At 38.8% G+C, this 17,348-nt stretch overlaps 1 protein-coding gene across 1 annotated transcript in view; it reads right to left on the bottom strand.

Moving 5' to 3' along the window:
• Positions 1-4,008: 4,008 nt before the first annotated feature.
• The window catches only part of LOC140245170 (uncharacterized), a 33,458-nt gene continuing 20,118 nt past the window's right edge, over positions 4,009-17,348 (bottom strand). Inside the window, exons 16-29 of the mRNA XM_072324768.1 lie at positions 16,498-16,651; positions 15,218-15,526; positions 14,629-14,796; positions 13,837-14,154; positions 13,228-13,338; positions 12,586-12,759; positions 11,941-12,255; positions 11,150-11,320; positions 8,039-8,323; positions 7,435-7,641; positions 6,963-7,071; positions 6,024-6,175; positions 5,468-5,599; positions 4,009-4,760 (exon numbers count right to left, since the gene is read on the bottom strand). Coding sequence (XP_072180869.1) covers positions 4,441-4,760; positions 5,468-5,599; positions 6,024-6,175; positions 6,963-7,071; positions 7,435-7,641; positions 8,039-8,323; positions 11,150-11,320; positions 11,941-12,255; positions 12,586-12,759; positions 13,228-13,338; positions 13,837-14,154; positions 14,629-14,796; positions 15,218-15,526; positions 16,498-16,651 — 2,925 coding nt within the window. The 3' untranslated portion in view covers positions 4,009-4,440. The remainder of the gene's footprint in view (positions 4,761-5,467; positions 5,600-6,023; positions 6,176-6,962; positions 7,072-7,434; positions 7,642-8,038; positions 8,324-11,149; positions 11,321-11,940; positions 12,256-12,585; positions 12,760-13,227; positions 13,339-13,836; positions 14,155-14,628; positions 14,797-15,217; positions 15,527-16,497; positions 16,652-17,348) is intronic.

Genomic DNA, 17,348 nt, shown 5'->3' with positions numbered 1-17,348 from the left:
TCACTTTCAATGGCTAAAATAATTGATTTTAGCATAATTATGCTTAGTTAAAATAAGTTCTGTAATAAATTTTACAGAAAAAAAAAACAGAAAAAAATAAGGTCGAAAAACAAGAAATTCATAAAATAGAATAGATAAGAAATTAATTTTGATACCAGATTTTTTTAAAGTACATTGTTAGAAATGCTACATATCACTAAAAGTTAGGATGCTATTAGCTTAATTTTCTTAGTGCAAAATTTTTGATATCACGCATATTAATTAATATGATATATAAAAAATGGGACAAAATCAATTTCTTCTTTTACAGTTTGGTTGATTACGCGACAGTTAATGTATGTACCAATTTTCATGGCGATTGCGCGATGGACGGCCTAGATTTTTTTTTTTTTATGGGGGGTGAATCACCCCCCCCCCCCCACACACACACACACACCACCACCACCACCACCACCACCGGCTACAGAACAGCCCAAAAAGCCCGGCCTGGTTAGGGTTAAGGTACATGTATAACCACACGATGTGATTAAATTTAGTGGCTCACTGTCAGCCTTCACGAGAGAAAATGAGTCAGCATGATCAAGAGTTGTTGTGCCGTGGTGCATGCTTTGTATTCGTATTAACGATATATAAGCATATTTTACCAGAATTTGTTGCACGAAACTGTCAAAATATGGCTTTTGGAAGACAAGTTGAAACGAACTTAAGCTTAAAGTATTATAAATGGACATGTATTGCATTTGTAAGTTCAAGTCGTGTTAACTGCATGTAATTTACTGGATGAACAGCGTTATTTTTAAATGTGATGCACTGCTGAAGAAAGTGAGAAAAATTGTGTAATTACAGAACAGAATATGGAAAATTTTGCTTTTTACCTTGTCACAAAATGATCAAATCACAAGGAACCAAAATGGCACACAAACACACACGAAGGGCCCGACTTCCTCCACGAAACGAAGGATACAACGTATTGATCAACATTAGATTTTGATAATTAGGAGACAAATTTTGAACCATCGTACTCAAATATGAAATGGACACTCTTGGCCACATTCTTTGCAGTAGTGGCAAAATTCATTTTCTTCTGAGAAGGATGGTAATAGGCCTTGTGAAACCGTTATTGTGAATTAAAACGTTGGCGTTTGCTTTTCAAGATGTAGATAGTTGATGGTGCATGCTCTTGTGCCACGGTGAGTTTTCTTCCAAAAAAGAAGTAGATTCTGCGAAAGTTTTCGAGTGTTATCCAAAGATTAAACTTGGAACTTAAAGACAGACAGATTGGAGTTACAAATAATATGCACCTCAAATACTCGTGCAACAAGCCAATTATGCTAAAGGATAATTTTTTTTTTTATTATATGACACACTTATCAATCGTGACAGTTTGATCGATTGACATCAGTTTTGATATTTTATGTATCTGAGGAAATAAGATATATATTTTTTTCAGGGTTCCATTACATGTACTCTTCCTATGCTAAGGCGATCTATTTATATTTTGATGAAATATTGTTAATGATTTGTTGTGTTACGGAGACATTACCATGTAAATGCATAGAGGGCAAGTGCTCATTTTTGTGATGTCTCTGGTAAATACAACTTAGGCTGAAAACAAGTCAGTCCTTATATACCAGTTCGCGACAAACTAGTTCAAGTGGTAGTCTCCGATGTTTATTAATACGAACAGTCGGACTTCATTCGTTTGTCATATCAGTTGATGACCCATAATGGTTACCACATTTTGTGTAGTCTGTGCAAGGAGGAACTTTGTTCTACAGACTTTGAATACCTGTGCACACTTTGGTAAAAGATTAAATAAATTTCGCGAAATGATTTGTAACATGTATGGTATTGAAATATTTCGCTGACTTTGTTCTGCTGAACAGCAGTGCTGTCTTGGAACTTATCCACGAACGTAGAGACCAAATACAGCAAAATTAGTATCAGTACGATCTATGAGAAAGAGTGGTTGTTTTGAAGTGGCCTCTTTGCTTTTATGCATGAAGTGAAAATGTAAATTGTGTTTTTGATCCCTTTCTGGTCCATTTGATCTGTACGTACTATAGCCATCTACTTTTTCTGTCTTCATGTAAAGATAGTCAGACTCTTCTCTATAGTCAGACTCTTCTCTGCAGTCAGACTCTTCTCTATTGTCAGACTCTTCTCTATAGTCAGACTTCTCTACAGTCAGACTCTTCTCTATAGTCAGACTCTTCTCTACAGTCAGACTCTTCTCTGTAGTCAGACTCTTCTCTATAGTCAGACTCTTCTCTATAGTCAGACTCTTCTCTATAGTCAGATTCTTCTCTATTGTCAGATTCTTCTCTATAGTCTTGCTCTATGTTACTTCTGTCTGTATCATGCCTATTCTTGGACACCATGATGTGGTGTAATCTTCCGTTAAACAGTCATCATATGACATAGAGTAGGCCCCTATCTGTTCCAGATTGTGTTAGGGCCTATCATGTAAGCGAAAATACGAAGTCTTTTTCATTCATTTACCCGATCTTTCCAAAGTACATGTACATTGTATTTTCTTTCGATTGATATTATGTAAGTGTATAGAAATAAACGAAAAAGAAAAAAATACGCATTCAAGAATCGTTAATTGTAGTTTCGTATTGACATACATGTACATGCATAATTGATATGAAAAACACCGTTTTGTAGCAAGTAATTGGCGAGTTAGTATTCGTGTTTGACATCATTTCTGTAGATGTAATCTTGGAACTACTAGTAACATTCAGAATGTTTGACACCAGATACGCGAGTGATATCACTGGGCCAAATTCAAAGCTAGAACATGTAGGAAACGTGGCATAGCAAACAAGCATTTGATTTTAAATATCATTTGTAAGCAATTCGAATTCTTATGAAATTTTTCGTGACCCAGATGATATTTTCATCGGTACCATTTTGCTTGAAAAAAGAACGCAACAAAATACTGTGTCTACAATACAATACTGTCTGTGAAGGACAGTCATAGTTGTGAGTTTCTAGTCCCAGTGGTGTCTTTCAGTGGCCCCTACAAAGGAAAATGAGGGCATAACCTGACGTGTGTGTTTGCGAATGAGTTGAAGGAATTTATCAAAATTTTAGATGTCTTGAAATGCCTTTTTTGACAACCGCTATACTGTATTCATACTGTGACTGCTTTCAACAGAAATTTCCCAGCAGTATTTCATTTTCGCGGATTCTATTTTAAATATAAATATGTATCCATTTTATTGCCTGCATTTTTAACAGCATGAAAAGCAAGATCGATAGAGCATTGTAATCACAATCGACTAAAAGCAAGAATAACCATCACAGCCACATACATACAATCACTCATATTTTTCTGGCAGCTTCTTGAGCTATGGTCCTCTGAAGCTCTGAGAACGAGGAGAAAGAATAACGTTCATTACAAGCATCTAAGTGTGAGTTCTTTATTTTCCAGCGCCAACCAATCGCCATGTACACCTTAACATTGTAACACGTTGCCAAACTTGGCGATTTTTGCTATGACTGTCATCTGCCTATGAGGCTTTTCGAATGAGTTTCTGATATTACTTTAAATTAAAAAACTTGTCATGGCCGCGAAACAAATTCGGTACAATTCAGAAAGGAGGGTTAGTTGTCATTTTTTGGTCAATTGTTTAAGAGGAAGATAGAAGAAAGATGTCCCACCTTGCCTGTCCCCTTAGGAGGATGCTGGAAAAGGGAACTTGGAGGGTTTTTTTTATGTTTTTTTTTTTCTTTGTTTTTTTGGGGTAGGACTGGTCATATCAGATTTTATTACTTTTAATCAAGTAAACCTTTCATTGTAAACATTCCTTATCACAGCACGTTTGTGCTGGAAACAAAAGACTTTATACAGCATTAATACGGCTTGTCATCTATTCACATAAACCATGTTTGTAGGAATCACAAACTTTATACATTGTAATCCATTACAACACCTAGTTGATGCGCACGTCGTAAAGCGATTCGTAAAGCAAGTCTTTATGAAAAAAAAAAAATCCTAGAGACATAATTCCTCAGTAATTTCAACACGTGAAGAAAGTATGCAGGACGAAGTGCTGCTTTAAGTATAGTGAGCCAAGGGCATAGCATTCCTCATTCGCCATTATGAACCAGTGCTGAAGAGGTAGACCTACATAAAGCTATATATTTTGCGATTCCCATTGTAAACCATAGTAAATTATTATAAGGGGGAAAAAGAAAGTGAGAGTGGCTTATTCTTGGTACCACGTCACTTCCTTTGATCAGTGTGGTCTCATTGCAATGGATTCTTTTTATTGACATCAGATGATTGCCTATGCAGAATTTATGGTTTGACTTTGCTATTTGCTCAATACTGTTTAAATCGCAAAATGATTTCTATCTTATGAAAATTGGCGATAATGAGTACAACAACGTGTATTGAATGTGCGCATGACGATATACTAAAGTAAGATTTTACGCTGAGCACTTTTCGTCATCCTCGGCCAGCGGATCAAGACGTCCATCACCGTAACTGAAGTTGAACTTGGCATTCTCATCTCTGGCTGATATGATGAAGTAGGATACTTCAATGAAGCTAGGATCGGCGAAGACAAGGAATGCAGGGCAACGCTGGGTGGTTTCTAGATCAAATATTCCCACCATGATGGCGCCATCTTCGACCGCAAACCAGAAGTAAGGTGGTTCCTCACTTTCTAATACAGCGCCCTCTTCGGTTACCACTGGTATCATTCCGCGCCGAATTTCACTTCGAGAGGTACCACCTGCCCTGAATACTTCATAAACAAAACAATACAAACTTTTAATTACATTTTTCGTATTTTTAACGAGTGAGTTCAAGAAAAGTGCAATTGAGATAGAGTCACGGAACGTGTTTTTGTTTTCATTGGGTTTGCTTTGTTTTGCTTCTTGTTTTGTTTTTATTTTTTATTTCTTTTTTTTTGGGGGGGGGGGGGGGTTCAAAGACCTTAATCGTACACCGGAGTTTTTGTGGTTCGGCTTTTCCGACTTTTTGTTTGTTTTTACAACTTTTTAAAGAACCACCAGAAAGAGACACTGCATCCCCCCTCCCGTAGAAAAAAAGGTCAACAATAATAAATGAATTATGAATACAGCTACTTTAAGACAACACATAAGTAACATGAAATTATATGACAATCCTGTGTTCCCTCAGGACTAGATCAGCAGAGTTACAGCATGAAGCTAGGCACAGCAGTATGAGTTAGGTGCAAATTTCAGAACAGATAGATTGTTTTGATATCCAGTTCTATTGCCATTTAGGGGCTACCAGATTTAAAAAAAAAAAAAAAAATGTTGGAATTGTGCTTCACTTATGTGGTCGATTTAGCGGGCACAGGGTGTATACACATTACATGATATTGGACCTGTTGTATTTTTGCACAAAAGTCTTCAACTCATATAGAAATTCAGATATTGAAAGGAAATTGCCCCATGACTCACGGTACAGGAAGCAATGGCTCACCTATCTCGTACACGTCTTTTCCGCGCTCAGCTTCTGCATACAGTGTAATGCACCATTCTTTGGTCGTGACCACCTGTATAGCGTAGAACCACGGAGCAGCGGCGAGCTGGTTGAAATTTTCCGAGGTGGAGGCTAGGATCAATTGATGAAATGGAATCGAAATACATGTACTGCTATAATGCATCAGCCTTTTTTATGTTGAAATCAGGAAATCGTTATGGATGTGCAGTCAGCTGTGGTTATCAAATTTGTGTTACATCACTACGAATATTGACTGGATGTTGAAGATTAATCATGTATGCCTAAATCATGTATAATATACATACATGTATATGCATGAATAAAAGAGCATAAAAGCAGAAATAGTATCAAACAGACGTCAACCATTTGAGCCATGCTAAGGGTGATGTAGTTCTCTGTAATTTTATGTTCTCATCCTTCAACCCAATGATGAGTTTTATTGTGTATGTTTTAGTGATACATCGTACTTAAACAACATTAACACGTCCTGATTATTCACTCAGCTCTCGTAATCGCCTCTAAGATCTAAACATACCAGGATAGAACGTGAAGGTAGCAGAACTCTTCAAGCTAAACCCTGCAAAGCTCGCAGGCAATTGATCCGAATCCGTCCATTCTAATACAGGATTGGATGAAAGTTGTTCATATAGGCTCAGCGTTCCATCGTAGAGGGCGACCCATAATTGCCTGTTGGAAAAGAAAGAAAACCATCTAATGGTTTTAACGGGAATGGGAAAAGGGAAACATTGAGTCACCTAGGCAAAATGAATACAGGCACATTTAGAACATAAGTCTAGCTAGGTTTCTTTGAGTGTAAGACCACAGTGAGTGTCTCATTGGCGTGGAGACCAGATCGCGACCTGTAGCGCCTCGAGTCTCGCTGGTAGTGGAGGCGTCTCCGCGACGTCTCTTGGAGACTAGCCGGGTCTCATGGGAGTCGCGAGAATATCGAACATGTTCGATTGTGTGTGTGTGAGACTGTGTGTGTGTGTGTGTGTGTGTGCGTGTGCGTGTGTGTGTGTGTGTGTGTGTGATTCTTTTTCCAATCTCCACCTGGTCACGGAGGTGTTTCCGCGACGTCTCCCGGTAGATGGCAACCTACCTGCGACGATGTAGAGACATCCGCCGCGTCGCCGAGACGTCTCCTCAACTAAGAAGACGTCTCGAAGACGTTGCGGCGATGTTCCACTATTTTCGGGCGAATATGAAATCATTTTGTCACAAAACCCTGTTTTCCTGTTTTTGTGTAAGTTTTAACCCAGTGCAACAGGTTAATTAGATTCTTATCCACTATAGACACTCAGGCCTCACATAATTGGGATATCTCGCATACATACAAGACATTACGTACTCACAAAATATAGGTAGTATACAAAGAGAAAATTGATTTACAATGGCGTAAAGAACGCCAATGCATTGTAATATCTTTCTGACATAGTGGGAACAGATGGAAAGTTGTTCAATAATACATTACTTCTGATTTTCCGCCGAGATTAACCCACGCGACTCGTGAGCTTTGGACACGACCTTGCAGTCACCGCATCTTCGTAGCTTGATATCTGTGCCCTCGGTACCTTCAAATGCTGCATTCGAGTAGAATTTACCACATGCATGAGGGGACATATCAATGAAAGCCAGTGACCTGGTAGGCCTTCTACTGGCATGATATATATTGCACTTTGTGAAAATTGTCTATAAATACGATTGGTCGGTGCCGCTTTGAATAGCCGGTCAGTCATAATAACGACATCATGAAGCATTATATTCTTTTCATTGTAATCAGTTGAAAAGTCAAGTTGGCGTGTATTAAGAACATGATGAAGAAGATACTAGATTTCTTCTTTCTGATATTACTGTAGAAACACAAAGTTAATGAAACTACGAGTAGATTACTTTCTTGTCTGTGATGTCAACGTCCTTATACTTGTGATATGTGAATGGCTCACCTATTTCATATTTCTCGTCCTCCTGGCTTTCCTTCGAAGTGAGAATAACGTATATACTACCTTCTGCCGACACGCTAAACCGACAGTATTTGCCGAAGTAATTTTGATCGAGCGGAATGAAGGTATAGTCGAATGTCTCCATCAGTTGTGTCTGCTCCGCGATATGCGCGTTGAAGATATCTACGTCATGCGTTGACTCAAGGTGACCTTAAGAAAAACAGAGTGGTGTGTTCACAAAGATTACGGGACCGAGATTATGTCACGTAGCAACAAAACGTGTTCATTTGCAGCGAAATAATATCATCAAATAGTACCAGCCTAGGATTCGTCACTTTTCTTGCGTCTTCTTTTCACTCTTTTTATCATGGTGCATATTATTTGGTTTTGATTGAGGCAAATATCAAAACATTGTAACATTCTATTAAGAAAGTGTTTCAAACACCGCACTAAATGAGACAATGAATAACACCAAAAATAGAGAGAAATAGTTCGTCACTTGCGATGCAAACGGCGCGAGTTATACAATCGCATGTAACACTTACACATACACACACATGAATCAAACGAGTTGAAACGAAATAAAAATCTTTTTAATAATGCATACCACTGATGGAACTGTAGTAAAAGTATTTGTATGACATCCAGTGGTAGGTAGACTTTGCGTCACCGCTGGCAAACCATATGTATTTGGCTCGTATAGGGTCCTTCAGCTCAGCAACCATAAAATGGTCACTCCCATCTCTTCCCACTTCCACAATAGCCCCATCCACCTTCACCCAGAATGTGGAGTTCTGGACAACGGAAATGTGGCCAAATCGAGAGTCCGTTGAGACGATCTCTTCGCCGTTTCTTGAGATCAGAGAACGTCTGTTATCCCCGACATCAAGCCCTAGAGAGACATAAAAATCCATTGTAGCTTAAATGGGTTATATTAATCATGTATCGAAATTATAGTGTATGTCCCTGTGTATTTGTGTACACTTGTGGAGGTGTATGAGTCTGTATGACGGTGTCCGTCCCCCCCCCCTCTCTCTCTCTCTCCCTCTCCCCTTTTCGGTGCCCTTCAGATACTAACAATACAAACTGCCAACTCTATACCGCTTTTGAGAGATTTCAATCACCTAGCCTTTTTTGTTTCAAGAATCTATGGTGTGTGTGTGTTTGTTTTTTTTTTCAATCTGCCACCGAACAAAAATATTCTGCAAGTTAAGATGAACATTTCTGTCAAAACGCCGCCTGCGCCGAATGATACTCTCATAAAGCGGCGTTCCCACTATCGTGCGATCCGTTACGAACGCCACGATTGGACGTTCGTAACTGATCGTGGAAGTTTTGTTGAACTCGTCCGAAATTTCACGTTTGGATACGAGGTGATGCGAGTCGATACGTGTTGGTACGCCAGTATAGGCCCTACGATATGGTCACGATTGGTCTTTTTCACATATACGATCTGTCACGATCTGGTCTCCAGTTCAAATACGATCTGATAGGATTGTCCCAATTGAGTCCACGATTGGTACCGATCAAACACAATCATTACGATCGGGATCCCCGATCTGGCACGTGCAGCTACGTTCTGATACGTTCCTACGAATAACACGAACCAACGCCGGCTGTTGAGATAAGACACGATATCTTTAACGATCGGGATCAAAAGCGACCCCCATTTAAGGTGCGATTGGACCCGAATGGGAATATTATAGTCCGGCAGACAGTGGATTTTATTGTTTCCTTACATTTTGCAGAGTGATTAGGCCTCCTATCCACAGATGGCAAGGGTTGACAGGTTTAGGTTGATGACGACGTTTTGAAAGTTTGGTTGATTTGGCTTGATTTATTGTTTTATTTAACAATGTTTAACAAACGTGATATACGCACAGCAGAAAAGTAGCTTCCCAAATCAAAATAATTTCACTTTTTAACAAAAAAAAAAAGATTAAACAATATTATTTCTTAGAGATATTACTGCACGTATTGACAAACTTCTATGTGAAAATAACGGGAGTAAAGTGGGGTCACGAGTGACCTATACATGTACAACAATGGACACTTTTAAAAAGTCACAAAAGTTAATTTTGTGGGGTATATGAATTATTCTGCTGAATTCTGATGAATGTTTCAGAGGTGTTGTTATTCTATCATCCATTGTGTCACCCCCTCCCCTTATTCAATATCAAGAGTACAGTTTTGTATTTCTTGCTCCATCTTTACAGCGTGCATGCTTACTCAACGAAGACATAGAATTTCGTTATGCTCTCTCGACATGGGTTGTATAATGTTGGTTGCATTATCTGATAACAATCCTAAACTGAATGGATTTTGCAGTTAATGATAGTTGACCATAGCCATTTTCCTTTAAAATTGTGCTCAATCAACCACAAAAACAAAAACATGAAAAGTGTCACACAATATATGTGAAGGGGTCAAACGACAATAATCATGTACAAAACATAAGAAACAGAATACATTTGTACTTCACCCCCCCCCCCCCCCCCACAAAGAAAATACTCTAGTATACTTTTAAAAAGTAACCATTTGCCTTTGATGTGTGCTCACTCATACACGATTCAGGAAATCATTCTCATTTTTATACTGACAATAGTCAATACGTGCAGACATACAATTGCCATTTTAGTTTTGCTCATTTAATACCCCATTTTGATTACGGGGAATTACCCCTGTTTTGTGCGTCTGTATTATGGTAATAATAAGATATTAATGATAACAGCAATCTCTATAAAAACTCTATAATACAACTTTCATTTCATGAAATTAAAAGCAAATTTATTATATGTACCTTACAAATAATGCTTATGGAATGCCACACAATCATACAATTATTTACCGTTTGGAAATAATCATCTAAAGATGCAGGCTACCTCCTCACGGAATACAAAATACATATAATCTGCGAGTAAAATAAAGGCACACGTGCAAAAATAAGCGGCAGGGAAGTGAAAAAGTCTATCCCGATCAACACCATTAAGAAGCACGATTAGATACGATTTGCTGCATTTTAATACGATCCCAGACAATCTGATGCGATGATCACAAAAATGATCAAAAATTAATCGTGTTAATCGTAGAAAATGTTTGAACCGTCAAAAAATTGTCTACGATTAACGCGACTGCCACGATTGACCTCAAGATCTGATACAATATGATACGATCTACTAAGACCATCACAATTGCTTCACGATTAAGACCACGATTTCAATTGTGGCGCCAATCGTGATAGTGGGAACGCCGCTTAAACGAACGCAAGCTATCTGGCGTACGGTATGTGCCCTGCGTTTGCATACCAGAATATAAAAGACACTTGTAAATTATTCACGGTGCGGCAATGTCTGAATTTATCTCGCAGTCTCATTAATTGATGATCACTGAAATGGGACCGCTAAAGTAGCCTTAAATTCACTCATTTAATTTCTCAATTTCAAATTTATCTGCTGTAGTATGAAAGACAGCCCGGCCTCCCACAGCTCCATTCCCTCCCCACCACCCGGCTCGGTCGCTTCGCTCGCTCGAAGCTGGGATTCTACCTAATTCTCAAATCAAAATGTTTGATAGCAAGTATACAATAATGATGTAATCGCAGATATTTATGAGATATCACTATGTTGGTCAGAAACTCATTTACCAGTAATGAATACACTCTCATAGGTCAAAGCAATCAGTGTAATTGGTCTTGACATTGACTATATTTATTACTCACGAATATGCATGATGTCACTGCCGGTTGTATATTCAGGGTTGTTGGATAGGCCGATGAGAGCGTTTTGTTGAGCAGCTACACTGAAGGAAAATTTCATTTCTTCCTCATTTCTTACAGCCATGTATGTGCTTTGGTACCTTCCTGTGCTGAATAATGTAATTTGCGTGGTTCCTGTAAAAAAAGGAATAATATAATAATTGAGATGAAGTTAATGAATGCAACTAAGCGTACATATTGATCGAAAAATACTGAGTGTTGAAAGTGATGGTTGTTTCACTTTCTATAATCTAGATTTTTAGATTAAAACTTCACCATCATTCAAAACTGCGATGTTATCTTAAAGCACTTTGAAGGAGTTCTATAAAAACTATATAGGCCTACATGAATGTTAGCGTATGTCAACAATTTTCCTCTTTCTTCGCCGGTCCAGTTTAATTTCTAATCTTATATACCTGAAGTGTACATCAATGACAATGACATATCATTTTCAGTTTAGTTTGAAGGCGTAGATTCTTGAATGGCGGATCCTATACTTTGGAATCCTGCCAAGCGTGTACAGCCTTGTACAAGGATGTGCACGCTTGAACCTTGTCCTTATATTGGACAAGGTTCATCGTTACCATTGTACGTCTTTTAATTGTTGCGATAGCATACTGAATTGCTTTCTTTTTCTGTGTTTCTTCTTATTTTCCCAGCTCATTCCTTTTTTCCTTTGCCATTATCTTGATATTTCACTTTGCTCACAATCTCCTCCAATTTTGTCACTGCTACCTCAAACATTGGTTACTTACCAGAGTAAAACAGGAAACGATAGACCACCCAATGCCCAACCACTCCAATGGTTCCAAAGCCTGCCATCACAGCACTGAGCGGTTCCTCATCCTCGTAGTCCATTATAACGGAGTCCTTGTTTACCATGTCACCGGCAAGTCCGAGGCGTATTTTCAATTTGTTTGTGCAGCTGCTCAAAACCAATTCTACGAAAAATTTCATGACACCGTTTGCCTTCAAGAGGTTTGGAGTCTTGACCGTGAGACGAGCAGGACAGTAGAACTTTGAGGAACACCGCATTAGATGGGTCTCGCTGTTTCTGTTCGCCCCTATGTCTGTAGGGATTGTTCACGTTGAATCAGAAAACGAAGTGTCTCAGTGGATAAAGATTAAAAAAAAATGTTTGGACGTCACTTTCTATACTTTTATGGATTACAGGAAAACTTATTCATACCGATGTATAAAAGGAGGGATAAAGTCTACCCTATTACGATCTTCTTTGCAATTTCACAAATTATGAATTTGAAGCATGATGTATAATTCATTAAATCATTGCCTTGCGTGATTATTGCAAATTTATCTCATCTTTACATTAACGATTGTATGCTCTTCTTGAAACCTCTGTTTCAAGTTGGTTCGAATGAAAGCACTCAGTAACCACTCACGGATCTTGTAACTCGGGTGGTCCGCTGAATCACTAGATGAGAGAGCGACAACTGCGTCAGACTTTGCTTGGAGTAGGAATTCAAATCGAGACGGCCTAACTGAAACGATTGGTCCAACAGCATATTGGTAGTGATCGATGAGCTCTGCCGAAGTCTCGAAGATAACCTTGTCCACTAGAAGGTCATCGTATTCGATAAATAGTGACAAAAGCCTGCCATTTTAGCGATCATAATTGGTGACGGATATTTTAGATATGAATGTAAGAATGAAATGTGGACACATAAGGGAAGAAAAGAACAATCTTTTCAGTATTTCAGGGTCGAATGATTTCATAGTTATATGAACTAGAAATTCAGTCTGCAGATCAGTACGTATGGTATCACTGATAACCCTTAAGGTTTGGGTTTTTTTTTTTCCTTAAGGAGGATGGGTCTATAATCTATAATTGTATTTTCATTTGTTGCTTTCTGCTACAGCATTCCCAGTTTACCTCACGTATAGACTCTAGTGATTTTTTTTTTCTCGGTGTAGATTCGTGCTGATTTCTTCAGTGTCATATGAAATGGTGTTAAGCTTTAGAAAATATTGTGACAGGACGTATCATCAGTTTCTAATTTAAGTGAAATTGATTTTCTTTTTACCTGGATCTTCTTGAAGCGTTTGTGGAGGCCTTGAAGGCTCTGCTGAAGCATCAGTGAATATTTCCTGCCTTGTAGCTGTCGTCAACGGATGTTCTGGTGAGGCTGTAGGGGCTACATGACATTTTATTGAGGTGTTTAGTTAATGTGTAGACAGAACACCAGCTTACGATAGCCCGGAAGGCATTTAACATCTAGTACAAAAGCTATAGCAAATGTGAACTTCACATAAAAACCTGCACATCCCAGGCTTTTAACCGGGTTCATAAGCACAGCATGATATAAGAAGACAGGAAACCGTCTGCTCGTCAATTCCGTGGCATATGTATACATATATATATATGTATATATGTATATATATACAATATATATATATAACAAATCAAATCAATAGTGATACAGACGTAATACAAGATCCATGGAAAATGAAATTACAGATAATGTTATCAAACGAGAATGACATAATATGTGATATAATTTCACAGATAGGAACAGAAGAAACTGCTGCCGGAAAAAATCTAATATAAGCTGTAAATACATACATTTTATTATGACGAGTTAAATAAAACAACACTATACAGCCTACAGGGGTGAGACTAGAATTTGAGCTACCAGTATTTGTTGTCGCTTCTCTCGATGCCGACCACAACCCCGAGCATTTGACAGTCCGGAAACCGACGTAGGTCACATGGATCGTGTCGTGGTCTTCGAACACGAGGAGGGTAGAGCTGTCGGAACGGAGGTTGCCGACCAGGTTTACCCGACCAAGCCGGGCTGACAACATCCCATCTCTACGCGAGAGTTCTAGGAAGAAGTTGGCTGAGACTACGGAGCTCAGGATGCCTGGCGTATTGACCACGTGTAGCGACCTGCACACCTTCGATTTACATTTGTCGAGCACAGTCTTTCGATTGCGCTCCTTGCCAATAGCTGGAATCCATTAAGTATAAACAAACGGATTTTCAGTTACCACATTACGTTTTCCCACCTTTTTTGATGGAATTATTTTCCCCAGATAATTACTGATTTCAAAGAAAAAGCAAGAGATACAGCTGTACCTCCGTGTTCAATTAGTCAGATTTTCATACAGAAATAAGCTGAATACCATGCACTTAGCTGCTTTTGTACGGTGCAAATAGTAAACTAAATTCATCTAACACGTTATCAGATTGACCAGGTACAACCTGTATTAATGTTTACTTATCATTGTCGGTTTTATTTTCGATTATCGCTGTGAATTCTACAACATAGTGTCAAATAGTTTACCACTGGCTTTAGTTGTACGTGTAGTTGGGCTAGTTGGTTCCCCAAGAGAAATGCTTTGGTCTGATAGCTAGACAAGGCAACTTGTTTTAATCGTGCTTGTAAGATTTATGTGAAAGGCTGAGTGTAATTCAAACTCACATAATGTGTAGTTGTCTGCAGTGACGGAGGAGTGTGATGTGAACACGACTTCAGCGGTACAGTCGGCTTGGACAGAGAACTCGATTCGCGATTGCTCGGCGGACGGGAAAGGACCCAGTCCGAATACGAAATCCTCCGACGCTGGAGTTACAAACTCGATGATATCGGCTGTTTTGAAGAATTCAGTAAGCAACAAATTATGTCATCTTTACTTTATACATCTTCAAAGCTTGAACTTTGATATTACACTCAAATAATCAAACACTATTATGTGTCCATTATAAATCGCCTTAGTACAAATTGATCGCAGAATGCATTTACGCAAAGAAACTGCAAGGGGGAAACCGGCATTGTCATGCTGTTCGGGGAAAAAAAAAAAGAAAAATAGGATCGTGGTCGTATAGTGAGATGAGGTGTGCCGTGTTCAATGATATGAATCAAGTGGAAGAACTTTATATTGCCTCCATTCTATCTTCATTCAACTTTATTACTAGGTCTGTAGCTGGATGAAGGAGAGTCATTACATGATGTACTATCATTAATGACAATTTGGCAATGACTTCTCTAAAATTCAAATGGGCTTACATACCCTCAAATCGGATGAAGCGATTGATGGCCCACCTCCCCACTGAGTATGGCGTCCCGAAACCCATGGTAACAATATGCGGCGGATTGGGATCAGTGTAAACAAGAATATTTTCGTCGCTGGAGTCAAGCCCGCCGGCCTTGCCGAGTCGGACGAATGGCGCCCCCTTTCCACCGAAGCTCACTTCTAGGAAGAAGTTTGTGGCTTTCCTCGGCACCAGCACACCGTTAGCCTCTCTCACTTCTAACAGTGTACAGTTTCTTGCCTCGCAGCGACGTATGATCACTTCCCTATTGCTGTCCGCTCCAATTACTAGAAAAAAAAAGTGAGCAACAAAAAGGCAACAAATGCAGTAATTTTGTTGATATGGTCTTCATTACACATATCTTGAAAAATAAGTTTCTTTTTTGGCGAGGTTGAATAACAGCAAAAGAGAGCATAGAGCTTCGTTATGGACGTGAACCGCCGAATGCTTGTAGGAGATATCGTGGGTTCTATATGGGTAGATCAACCAGAACGTTTTACGAAAATCACCCTGTGACTCATTGTGTTACCTATTTCATATCGGTCGGGTTCTTCGCCAGAAACCGCCTTCCCAGACAGAGAGATGACTGCATGCTTCACGGACTTCACCGAGAATTCAAAACGTGCGACTCCTCTTAATCCAGTATCTTCTGCCGCCTCTCCGTAGCGCGAAGGAGAAATCAGGTGATATCCCCCTCCCGCTTTAGTAGTGAATGTCTCCACGTCCTCTATAGAGTTGCCAGTAAGTGATGGTTAGACAAAAGTACTTTCACAATGAGACAGGGGAAAAGATCACTGTAATTGATTTTCCTGTAATGTTTCATCTTGATTTATCATCATTACATTGGTTACCTCTTCGGCATTAGGAGGAGCGCTCATTGGTGTGTTTGTCGTTGCTGATTTGATATAGTCTTTTTACATCAGAGATATCAGACCCTACTCACATTCTTAAATGTATTCATAAAGTGTTTTGAAGCGTTCTATCTTTAAGACTTTATACTACAGCTCATTTATGGGTAATATGAGAACATGATTTTCTTTTACATTAGAATCCCTTCTAATAAGCCTGTGCCCTTTCAAAGAAGAACAAAACGTCAAACCACTTAAAGTTATGTGTCCGCCATTAAAAGATAATATGTTTTGTGATGAGTCATGTATTACCAGCACGAGAAATCTTTGTTGTTTATTGATATATTGTAGACCAGCATGTAAAATGAATCGCGTTTGTGGGGGAGGGGGGAGGAGGTATGCAGTCTTACCTGGCAACAGTAGTTTCTGATAAAGAGTCCATCTGCCCCATGTTTCGTAAGTTCTAATTGCAACGTACTCGATGTGAATCGGATTTTTATCCTCGTATGAGACCAGCAGTCTGCTATTTGACGTGTCCAGGAAGCCTCCAGTGCCAACCCGAATCTTTATGAGAAATACGTAATCTTCTACTTCTTCTGCTTTTACAAATTATTGACGTGAATGTGAGTAAAAACTATAAAAAGACAACAATGAATAATGTCCCTATTACAAAAGAATTGAAAGAGAAGAAAGAAGTGACTACAGTACGAAGCAAAACATGTGGACCTGATAATGTGGTACCTGTCATAATTGCACTAAGATATGTTTCTTTCACTCCTCCAAAACCTGTATTTTTGCAGTAGAAAGATATTGTAATTGTAGATTATCATTATGTCCTTTAAACTCGTTGCAGAAAAATTATAAGTGAAAGAAGGAGGTGGATTTTTTACTACTTAGGCACCCTGGGCCTGTAGATTATTTCATATCCCCTTTTACAATCTTGTGAGGAACTATTGCAATCATTTTAAAAAAAAATCGAAATTCTACAGAAGCATCTTCAAAATTGGACACTGTTGAACCGTTATACAATGTAATATGTGCCAAACGATTTGTAATGAAGTATAAGCCATATGCTTTTCCAGAGGCCGTCATCAAATTCAAGCTTCAACTTAAGATGACGGTATACTGCATTTTGTTTGTATTAATTCGATTGAATAACCAATGACGGTAAATTGTTTATGTATCATTATAACTCACCTATACGCTATAAGTTACTATTGGTATAATGATTACATTTCATTTCGTGTTGGATGTAATATGA

Source organism: Diadema setosum, chromosome 22 (assembly GCF_964275005.1).
Source record: "Diadema setosum chromosome 22, eeDiaSeto1, whole genome shotgun sequence".
Lineage (NCBI taxonomy): Eukaryota > Metazoa > Echinodermata > Echinoidea > Diadematoida > Diadematidae > Diadema > Diadema setosum.
The sequence above is the reverse complement of the archived record's forward strand: the minus strand, read 5'-3'. Positions and strand labels throughout refer to the sequence as shown.